Raw genomic sequence first — 12,001 nt, forward strand, 5'->3', positions numbered from 1 at the left:
TTTGTGCAGCTCTGTCACAATACACTTGTTACATGCTGATTTAAAAGTGATCGGTCATATTAGATAGTCTCAACTCTTCCTGCCCCTACACAGCGGATTTCTTAAAGTAGGCAGACTTTACGTTGTTATTTATCAGTACCGTCCTGCAGACACAGATGTTTGGGTGCACACACACACACACACATCAGGAAAGAGAGAAAGAGAGAGGTCTGCAGTTTCTCATGGCTGCGAGCTGCCGCTGCAGAAAATTCCCCCTCATCTCCTCCTCTCCCCGCCCCCACATCTTGCCTCCATTATTCCCGTGTTTTCGAAGCAACTCCGGTGACAGCGAGAAGCAAAGCTGGCGAAGTGAAGGCAGACTGGAGCACAGTCAGCCGCTTCTTCCGGCCGTCCCCCTCGGTTGCCGACCGATGGTACGGTCTCCCGCGTTCCGCACGTTCACACGCCGTTTGTGCACGGTGCCGGTAGGGAAAGGTGTGGGGAGGGGGTGGGCGGGGGTTGGTCGACCGGGACTAGCACCGTGGAGCTGAGTGCTTTCCACAAGGAGGGATGAGAGAGAAGCCTCGCTTGAAAAACGCTCCACGGTCGCCGTTAATTAGCGCCTATTTATTTTTTGCTTGAACGGCGAAGACGTGAGAAGACGGGATTATACGGCCAGCTCGCAACTAATGTTAACTAATGGTTACAAACATGGATGCTGATGTGCCTCATCCTCCTCTAGGCCGGACAGAAAAGCGGGTGTTTTTTGAGGATTTTCTAGCTGTAACACGACTCATTTCTTTCTGGGATTAATTTTTTTTATTATTATTTTTGTTTTTTCTCTCCATCTTGGAGCCGGCTTCTGTGAGTGGCAGTGAACATTTATTTGCAAGGTACTAACTAATGATAACCTTACTGCGGTCGCTTATACTGACCAAGCATCACTGTCAACTGTGTGTGTGTGTGTGTGTGTGTGTGTGTAATTGTGCTGTCAGCCCCAGCGAAGAAATAATGAAACACTGTGAACATGGCTGCTTCAGACAGCACTGTAGTGGTATATGCCTCACTTTCATCTCTGGTCTTTAAATATCAGCGTTACTTGGTGGTGAGTCAGGCTTGAGGATGCATGTTAACCAATTCAGACCTGACCACTAATGGGGTCAGAAATGTTGCTTTGTTGAATGCATTATGAATCACACAACAGGATAAGGTGATGCAGCCAGTAGCACTTGTGCTTTTGGCCACTGTTTCTCTCAGAGAAGTTGCATTGCAAAGAAGAAACATTTTGTAACAATGTATATTATTTAGCTCATGGTGCAGCTAGATTGTGTTATATTGAAAATTCCTCATTTTCTACGTTTGTCAGCCTTCTTTACTGATAACAACCTTGTAATAGAGACTTATTACATTTATTTTCATGCAGTTTTGCAGCCAAAACCCATCTGTTTGTGCCAGATTGGGCTGCTTAGTTTTTGTTCCTCAGGGCAGTGATTTGTTACCTTGACATTAAGACTTGCACTATTCCCATGTGCCTCAAGCTGAGTCCCAGTGACAGCGTGCATGCCACATTACAGTTTGAAGTGTTCTGCAGACAGGATACTTTAAATGTTTGATTATTATACTCTAGTTTTGTGCTGAGTAATTGAGCAAAAATATGTGGATTAATGTGATGTTATGCCTTTACAGCAACCTTAGTTGCGCTTGACATCTCTGAGTTGTTGTACAGCTCACATCTGGTTGTATCTGCACCACTAAACCTACCACTAAGCAGCTATGGTAATAATTAAAATCACTGTGTACAGTATAAACACATATTGTTTTCAGAGATATAATGTAACTCCAGGACAGGAGGATGGGGGATAAAAACAAAGGGCAAGGTTGGAAAATGCAAGGGTTTGTGTGTCACTTGACTGTGTGCACAGGTGCACCCAATCTAAACCCTCAAACCACAGGAGATCAGTGGCGAGGGGGAGGGTAAGCTGAACCCTGCAAAGACACTAGAAGCCACACACGCCCACCAGTAATGATTTAGGGAAGTTCACACTGGGACGAGTGCTGCGGTACTTCTTTCCCTCACTTTTTCTGGTATCATCGTCTCTTCGCTAAAGTCTCACCCCGATGCAAGCTGGCACAAATGGTGAGAAAGTAGGCTAACTATGTTAAGGAGACACCCTTACCAAATTACAATAGCCTCAGGAGGCCAATATGATCCTCTTGATAGAGTTACAAGCCAGTTATACTTGTGTTCAGATTAATAGCATCTGTTTTTTGAGATGAGTTTTGGACAATGGTGATGTTTCCCCCGTCTCTTTATTCCCCCCCAAATACACACACCATCCTCCAACCTCTCTAGTCCCCATCTCCCTGATTTGAGGGAAGCGTGGGTGGAGCCAAAGGGTGTTTGTGTTCCTCAGGGTCCCTGCTTCCTGTGAAATCGTGGAGAATCTCCACATGTGCTGAAAAACATACGTACACCCAAAAATGCAGAACACTTCAGACCCAGCCTCTTCACATGGCTTTAAATGTCCGGCACTGTTTATGCAGTGAATGTTAAAGGCTTGGTCCTGGATTTGTTTGTATTTGAGTAGCAAATGTTAGGGCAGGTTTGCAGAGATGGCTTGGCTTTGTCTGCCGTGTAAAATATTTGGTCTAACACGTGTTTTCCCACAGTTGACTGTTTCATCATTGCACCTGCTTCACTGTTTACGCCTGACCTTGGCAGACGGATATTATTCATTCTTTTGGAGCTCTGTTCAGCAAACCTGGTATCAGCATAACAGACAAACACTCCAGTGAACACTGTCAGCAGGCAGCTTCCCTCACTTTGGTCACTAGTCCTCTGATGGATAGTGGATTTCCTGCTCAAGGAGGAATGTTAAAAATGTCCGTGAGGAACAGAGCAAGGCCCATTGTGTGTATTTAGCTCAGCTAACCTTGTTATGGCTCGAGCTAACACACATGCAAACTCCAAGCCTGTCATGCAGGATATTGCTCACATACTGTACTTATTGATGAGAGGCACAATGATGTTTTTCAATTTGAGCAAAATATATGAGTCATTTGGAAATGTACCAAATTTTTGTTGTATGAGTTGTAACAATGTAGTTCTGTAGAATAGTGGGATACAGGTGTATGTTTGGATGAGGTGTTATAAACAAGTATATTAAGAAACATACATTTTTTTCTATTTCTCAGATGACAGAGGGCCGGCGATGTCAGGTCCATCTGCTGGACGACAGGAAGCTGGAGCTCCTCGTTCAGGTGAGTGTGTCTTCCTCCTGACCTCTAGCTCTTTCTTTCCTTTCTCCCCTCTCACTTTACAGACTATCAGTTCCTTACAGCTAGGGAGAAGTGATGTCTGCAGTCCCAAGTGACTTCCATTATTGCTGACGAAGGGAAATTTGGTCAGGAGTAGGTGACGCTGCGCTTTCTTGATGCTTGCCCTGATCTCTCTCATACACATGCATAAAAGCACACATAGGTTGCGCTTGCAGCACTGATTTGCAGTGCCTGTTTAAACTCTGAATCCTGGCATACAGTTCCACTCGATCGAGTCCTGAATGGAAACCTTTGCTTCAATTACCCTGGCTCTGCTTTTAGCCTTTAGTTCTCCCAGCAAGCCTCTCTGTAGTAATGAATAAAAACAGCACCATCCTAAAAAAAAACTGCCTCTCTTTCATTTACGTTTTTACCATTACCTTTTTCAGCTTTCGGCTGCAACTCTCCTCTGGTCTGCTTTCTTTTCTATACCAAAGGTCTTCATTGATTGCTAATGATATTGACTTTTGCCATTCTTTTTATTTTCTTTTGGCTTGGCTAGATACACTGAAATGGATTCATTAGGAGCTCCTTACACTCTTCCTAACCTCCCATAGTTCCCTTTGGTCTGACCATTACTCGATTCCTCTGAAACAGAGAAAGACAAAAGAAAGTAATTGCCCTGGAACAGGAGAAGAACAGCAGGCAGAGAATAGAACGATTGACGCAGAAACTCGGGAGGTTGAGAGGGAGAGAGAAAAATGAGATGAGGGCTAAGGAATGAAAAGGAGATGACACTAAAGGGATGGGAAAAGAGAGGAGAAAATGGAGAGGAGAGCCAAGGATAGGTCTGCTGACTTTCTGATTTGATTACTCTGCCAGAACTGATCCTCCCTTTCAAATTGGTACTTCTTTTTCTGCTCCTCTTCCTTAGTCACTCTGTCTGTCTCTCCACTCTTGGCTCCTCATGTCTTCTTTTCTCATTCAACAGCTGGCTAGCTTTTTACCTGTCTTTCCAGTGCTTTATCTCAATTTACAAATACAACTGTTTCAGCTCTATCTCGCATCCATCCACCCTCTCAATTGCTCTTCTCGTTTCTTTCAGTACATAAAACTAAAATAAAAAGACAACTTGGGGCTTTAACATAAATATTTCTTAATGTAGTGCTTATGTGAAGAGTTTTGTTGGTATATTCGGATAAGGAGTGAGTGATAAAAATTGACTGTGTTAACCGCGTTTGTGAGAAGAAACAAGACTGATAAAAAGGTCAGAAAAGTGGATGTCATTAACAAACCTTTGTCACATAAATCAGGAAACTGCTGGCTTTCTTTCTCTCTCAGTCCCTGTCCTTGCTTCCATCCGTTAGGCGGATGTTCTGCAGGTCATTGAGTTGTTAGTGGGACCACAGAGAATCACAGTGTTATTCTTAAGTTTTCCACTGAACTAAAAAGCAGTCCAGTCCTCCGCTTGTTTGCAAAAAAAAAGATTTGGATGTTCACATTTCAAAAACAGTCTAAACCAGTGTGTTTATTTATAATTTGTGTTTATTTATAAGTCTCCCCGATCGTAAAACAGCGCCATTGTCAGGTCTGTCCCATTGAGGTTTTCATGAAACTTGTTGTAAGCATGCCAAGTACACAAGCCAGTTACCATCTGAAGAAAGGTTGGCTCCTACTTCTGTCAGTGAGTTGTAACATTGACCAGCTGTTTAATCCCAGAAGAGTCATTTAGCCTTGTCTACTTCCTCCAGTCTGATAGCGTGCCCTTTGTGGTTTGCTTGTGGAGCAATGCCTCATTGGCAGGGAGCAATGTACCAGAGGGACAGCGCACTTATTAACCAGGTTGTAAAGATGTAAAGCTAACTACCAAACACACCTCTCGGTGAAAATGTATATCAGTGCAGAAGCTATTACTTACGTAGGCTAGACTGTTGCGAGGCTAAAGGGTGAATAAGGTTCAGTTGTGTAACAGTGTTGCTTTTCTACATCACTGAGTCCTTTTACATAATATGAAGGGGAAGTTCAGTAAACTGTAAGTCCGTATGCAAAGCAAAAAGTATAAGAAGAGGTTATTGTGCAGGGAAAAATCACAATAATGCAGCATGTGTCTCCAAAAAGCCTTAACCTTAGACAGCCTTAGAGGGGATAGGCTGCAACTAATAAATCAGTTGGCAACTCATAAATCTCAGCAACTCTGAAGGCAGCAAAGACCTTACTGGGTGTTTGCAGAGATCGGGCCATGACTTGTTTCCAGCCAGCCAAATGTGCAACTGTGTTTTTGTCACTTGTCTTTAGTGTGTCTGCTACTCGCTTACACCTCCCTGTAATTCTTATGCTGTTAATTACCTGTGCTGCTGAGGAGGCACAGGCTAAATATCTATTAGCAGTAATGCTGTCTAAGCTTTCAGAGAACTGTACAGTCTGATAGATGGCTCCATAGTGTATGTGTATGTAATGTGTGTCTGCACGGTCTGTATATGTCTAGGGTGTGTTTAGTGTACCGTATCACTTACAATACTGCCTGCCCTTCTCTGTCTACATCACATTATTACACATCTGGTATCTGTAATCCCAGAAATAAGCTGCCACGCATGCTTGTGGAAATGGTGGGTAGTCACTTGAAGAGGAAAACAAATGCAATTAAGCCATTCAGTGATGCCAGTGTGATTCTGCTTTCTGAGTCTTCTAGGTATTCATAACAGTGGTTGGGCAAGAAGGTAGGTCAAACCTTAGCGAAATGCTTCCTGTGTTGTTCTTAATCTTCAGTAATACACTCCTGATTTTTAACAGCGTATCTGGGGTTTATTTTAGCGCCTCATCATCTGCCCAACAACGTGCCAATATGTCCCTGTTACCTGCTCACTGCTTCCTACACCGTGGTGGGATGGATGTTGTTTAATTGATATTGTTGCCACAGCAGTTTGGCTGCTCTGTGGTAATGAAAGACCATCGCAGCATGTTCCCCAGACTGAACCAAAACAGGTATTACTGCTAATGCTATAAAGATACCCTCTGTTCAAAACCTAAAATTTCCACATATAAAATGTGTTGAGGGCTTCAAAGACTTCTAGTGTTGATCATCTAAGTTTCTGCTCTCCCATTTGGAAGAAATGACAGGGCCAATCAGACCTGTTTTGGATGGGAGTACCAATTTCAGTTGAGTCACACAGATCAGGACCAAAACACAGAGAAAATCATCACTCTAACCTCTGCTTCTCTGCTTGTGCAATGTAAACATACAGCCGCAGAACAAAAAAATATTCAGAGACATTCCCGATCTTATCTTTGCTAAATTTACAATTATTCTCTCTGTAAATATGTATTTGGAAATTTTACTCTTAACGAGACATTTAAATAGAAAAACAACATGGTTAACCATGTTGTTTTTCTGTTTACATCTGTGAATATAGGGTCGAATCAACTTATGCGGTAACTTCACCTTCAGCTCTCTCTTTCAATTCTGATCTCTCCTGAGCCTTTATGTGTAGCAGGATCACTGTAGGCGTCGTGATTATATGGGATCTAGGTCAGTGGAGATGTGGTAGTGTGTGTGTGTGTGTGTGTGTGTGTGTGTGTGTGTGTGTGTGTGTGTGTGTGTGTGCATGACATCACCTCCTTCCCTTTAAATAGCTCTCAGTAGCTTATGACACTGAAGTTGTAGCTATGCAGTGAGTAGATACTATAGGACATTAGGAAGAGGCTCTTAAGAGTGTGGATACTATGGCACTACAATGTAGCTGTTGTGTGTGTGGGCATGTGTAGAAAAATGGTTTCAGACAATATGTAATCCTCATGCCCTCCTCTCCTAGACAGTACAAACACATGTGTTCCTTCTGTATGCTGGGAGTGGCCTGTATAACACGGTCTTGTGGCTGCATGCAGATGAGTGTGTATGCATGTGTGTTTGTGCGCTTAAATGTAGGCAGCGAGGCACACCCATGGTTAACCTCAGTTACTGGTGCACTTTTATTCAGGATGTGACAAACCAGCAGCATATGGCAGCATTCCCTGGACTCTCGCTTTGCTTTAAGGTGATCTGCATGCTATATAGCTCTTGTGCTAGCATCTCTCTGCAATACAGTGGTTCAGCCCATAGCCGTGACTCTGCAGTGGAGGTGTGGGTCAGGCAGGAGAGGGGAGGGGAAGGGTACCTGCACTGTCAGCAACATCCACGCACTCCATCCATCTTTCTATTGCTCTCTCACTCTCATTTATCTCCTCCACTCTGGCCCTTTCCCTCTCCTCCCTGGTGTTTGTCAAAATGCTTAGTCACTGCGGTAACTCAACAGCCGATATAATACATTAGCATAAAGTTTTACTACATCTACTTTTCCAATTAAACTACAGTGTGACAGACCACTTCACACACACACAAGACAGCTGATTAAAACAACCTTAGCCTAATCCAAACTCGTATATCTTCCTCCCTGCAGCCCAAGCTGATGGCTAAAGACCTGCTGGACCTTGTGGCCTCTCACTTCAACCTCAAGGAGAAGGAGTACTTTGGAATTGCATACACAGATGAAACGTAAGTTATAATAAAATATTATGTCACTCAGTCTTTAATTTAACTTGCTTGTTTGGATTTTTTCAGTGCTGTAACATGAGATCACTGTAAATGACACCAGCATCAGATCTGATACACAGTTGGTAGCAGTAAAGTTATTAAAGCAACATGTGGGTCAGCAGTAGTGTAATCATAGGCAAATTTAGTATCAAAGTTCAGGTGCAGTTTGTTGTGCACATAGGCAAAGCAACAAGGATATCAGAGGGGAGTGCACATGAACATGGCTTCTGATTTCATGGTTGGCTGAAGCCAGTGTCATGGACACTGATGTCGTGGACAGTGTGTTTGTAGATGCCAATGAAAAAGATAGAAAGCCTTATATAAATGCTATAGAGTTAGTGTCAAGGATAATGAGTAGTAGCAGGTATGGTTTCTAATTACATTTGATTGCGTTCAGTTTTGAGGTATAATTTAAAATCTTTTTCCACATGGCTACTGTTCCACAATAACCGTTTATATTTTACTCTGTGTGCCCGCTAATTGGACTTTGTAGCACTAGTGAACAAAACGGATAATGGTGGACTAAATATAAAATATATACTCCTGGATTAACTTAAGTTGTAGCACAGTGTGCAAAAGCACCACTTTAATAATGTGGCGTTTGGTTTTGGTTTGGTTTTCTCTTGGGGAATTCCCAGAGCACTTTTCCTGTTAAGGCTTAATTAACTATGAAATTGAAAAGAAAAATCAAATTTAGCTTAGATGTTTAATTTGTCTTTTTCTTTTTGTTCAGTGGTTTAAAAAAAAACAAAAAAACAAACCAAACAGATTTGTTTTGTCAGCCACTGCCTTTATCATTGTCGGTAAAGCAAAGAATGAAGATCTGTGAAGATCACATTTAACCGTGAAGTGAAGTGATGTGGGTGGTTATCTTTCTCTGGACTAGCAAAGATCACAAGTCTGTGTTTGCCAGTAGGCTTGCCATGAGAGCTGTGCTTGAAATGCAAACATGACATTCAAATTAGCTTTGTTGGGTTTTCTGACCTAGAAAGGCAGAAACGCCACGGCATGATAGTGATGCCAGCGATTTACATGCAGGCAAACATCGCCATGGCCGTTTTGCCTTTCTGTTTTTGTTTTATCTCATGCATCCACTGATGTCAAGCAAGACTGGCCTCTGCTCTTTGGTATTTACATGGTAGCGACTACTGCCAGTGTCTGTCCAGCGAAGCAGTGTCCACTATAGAGTCTTAATTCTGTGATGTGTAGATTTGTTGCTTTTGCCTGGGGAGAGGAGACGCCTGAGCTCTGACCGCTCACTGGTCAAAGAGGCTGCGTGTTGGGGACAGGAGGCCAAGAGATTGAGAGACAAGAAACAGAAGAAGGGAGAGTTTGAGAGAGATGTTGCTCAGTTGCTCAGGAGACCATGCAGGGTAACCAGGGTGACAAGCTGTCTGTGCAGTTATTCTCTCTGTTGGAAACAAAGAGAGAGAAACGAGAGGGGAGGGAAGAGAAGAGGAGGGGGACAGAGGCAAGCAAAGTGTGACAAAAAAGATAAATGGGAAGGCTTAAGTAGAAAGTGTTCTGTTTCATGAGATGAACTTTTGTGTACCCTAGTTTGATATTAAGACATCTCTGAATTATAGTGTTGATTGTATGGTTGTTCTTCCCCATCAGGGGCCATTTTAGTTGGCTGCAGCTGGACCGCAGGGTATTAGAACATGAATTCCCCAAGAAGTCTGGTCCCATTGTCCTCTACTTCTGTGTCAGGTGAGTCTTTCTTCTGCAAGTTAGTGCCCTCACACCAATCATTGTCTGATTGCAGATGTATGTGGGAATGAAAGAAATAAGTCTGTACGTTCTTGAGTATACTCATACATTCATGCGATAATAGGAAGAGATTAATACGATTAGTTATGAAAAGCCCCTGTGAAATTGTTCTGATCACAGTGTTTACTTCCCACCACAGGGCCTCTCAGCCAATGGCAAGCCTCTCATACTTCATCAGAATGCACTGCATGCAGATAGCATCGGATTCATGGCGACTGTACTCTAAACAAAATACCAGATAGCTTTTTCCTATAAGGGTAGGGTTTGGGGGGGTGGATAAATCAGCACTGTGCGTCTTTATGTTGAAGCTGTTTGACAAAAACACTCGCAAGCTCATTTATAAAACATCCTTTTTCAATGGAACAATGAACAGCACAGTCATTATCCTTGTTTTGTATAAGCCCACCATGACTTTCTTGCTGTTGCTTAACTGTAGTCATCTCTTTGGTTAAAAACAAAATGCTTCTTTTGACCAACTGTGACAGGATTATAAAATTGCACCACAGTTCACTCGTTTTCTTTCCACTGACCCCCCTGTAGGACAGAAGAATTGCAATACACACACAGGCATGACCAAAATTCAGCATATAGCTGTTTGTGATTGCATTTAGTGGTGTTACATATTTCATAGGCTTGTAAAAAACAATCCACGTGACATGAAAAAACACACATTCCTATGCATATAGAGGTTTCTCTGAAATAAAATTGGAAAAATACGAAGGCTTTATTTTGAATTGTCCTGTTGGGTTTTTTTGCTCCGCTCAGGTTTGTGCATGAGCTGCGTCAGCATTTAGGTTTGTGGCACAGGTCAGAGTTACATCGATATAAATGCTAGGACCGTATAATTCTCTAGCACAACACTGCAATAAAACGTTTAATAGTGTAAAGCGAAGTGATGCGCATGGACAAAATGTCAGTGAGTCATTTTCATGGTGGCATTTATATCGTGGCTCAAGTCATGAGACATGATATAAATGAGCTGTTTAGAAAAAGCATATTCTTAGCACATTGGCTGTATCCTACTTAGTGGCTTCATTGCACAATGCCACAGCAATACAGTGAGAATGTCTTAATTATGTTTACACCTGCGTTAACTAACGGTCCTGTCTTTCCCAGGAGCCTGCATATACAAGCCGTAGTGGTAGTGTTGGTTGTTAGCTGTGTGGGGTGCAGGGTCACTGTGTGTGTATTTACACAGACTAATGGGTGTTTGAGGATGTGATGGTAGTGCTATGACACTGTGAACTCTGACACCTCATTGAGGCTTCATCCCCCTTCTTCATCATCACAGTTCCGTCTAATCTCTAACCTTAATCTCTCTAAATGTCACAGTACTGAATACACCCGCTCTCAAACACATCCTTGCACGTGCACACATTCAGATCCAGACTGTGGACTGCAGTGGAACAACAATCAGCCCAAATGCCAGGCCTGAATCTGTTATCAATCTGAGCATATTGTTTTTAATAAGCACAATATAAGGTTTGTTTATGCGCGGGGGTGTGTTTGTCTAATATGAAGTATGTTGTGTGTTTATGTGTGGGTGCGTGTTTCTCTCTGTATGTCACGTTTCTGCATTCTCATGAGGTATTTGTGTGATGCGTGTGTTCCCAATAAGTGCTAGGCACATGCCCACCTCCTGCTGATTCAGTGGGTGCCTTTTTGCATGCTTGCTGCTGTGCTGGCAGTGTGGGTATGTCTCATCAACCGTGCTGCTTTAATTAAATGTTCACACTGAATATTGACAAGCACCTCTCATTCTCTCTTGCAGCTCAATGGGTAACGCGAATTAAGGCCCGCCCCCCACCCCCGATTATTGATCTGCCTACAATCCCTCTCACTCGATGCCTATACAGACCCATATGCACTGAAATCAACACGCGCATTTCCGATTTATATTCATAAGGACATGTTTGCTGATCGCATTGTTCACAGAGATATATCAAGTCAAGTGAACTCTTTTATGCACACCAGATGGGGGATTTAAGCAATTTATCCGCTAATCGCACCAATTCCCAGTTCGACTCCCAGCCCATTCACATCTGTGGACGACAAGCTTTGCCACCACTGATGTACCAGTGGGTGAATGAAGTGGTTTGGTTTGTAAAACCTAGCTTAGGTTAAAAGACGCGATTAACAGCAAACGATTTACCATCTCTGAAGAAGATGTCAGGTGACACTTTAGAGCAGCTGAGCTATATGGAATCTTTTTGATGTGTATTTTCACCAGAGAGGAGATAACAACGAGTAGCTTCCTGGTGCACCATTCCAGCTTCCCTCTGGCTTTGCATGCATTCATGAGCTAAATTTAAACTGCATTATTGTGTTAGTTCCCTGCTCACCGCTCTGCCAGAAGTGGGTTACTGTGTTTCTCTCTCCAGAAAGTGACAGCATCTCTGTGTGTGGTAGTACTCTGTGTTTGTGTGC

At 42.8% G+C, this 12,001-nt stretch overlaps 1 protein-coding gene across 10 annotated transcripts in view; it reads left to right on the plus strand.

Annotated features, from left to right (window-relative positions):
* frmd4a (FERM domain containing 4A) overlaps positions 1–12,001 on the plus strand; it is a 77,787-nt gene that overhangs the window by 41,897 nt on the left and 23,889 nt on the right. For 8 of the 10 annotated variants that reach the window (XM_063479814.1, XM_063479813.1, XM_063479812.1 and 5 more), the window contains 3 exons: positions 3,175–3,240; positions 7,671–7,765; positions 9,422–9,514. In XM_063479814.1, coding sequence (XP_063335884.1) covers positions 3,175–3,240; positions 7,671–7,765; positions 9,422–9,514 — 254 coding nt within the window. Of the gene's footprint in view, positions 1–558; positions 873–3,174; positions 3,241–6,075; positions 6,220–7,670; positions 7,766–9,421; positions 9,515–12,001 lie in introns of those variants that run through there. The other 2 variants (XM_063479816.1, XM_063479817.1) reach the window with 2 other exon arrangements.

Source organism: Pelmatolapia mariae, linkage group LG7, assembly GCF_036321145.2.
Source record: "Pelmatolapia mariae isolate MD_Pm_ZW linkage group LG7, Pm_UMD_F_2, whole genome shotgun sequence".
Taxonomy (NCBI): domain Eukaryota; kingdom Metazoa; phylum Chordata; class Actinopteri; order Cichliformes; family Cichlidae; genus Pelmatolapia; species Pelmatolapia mariae.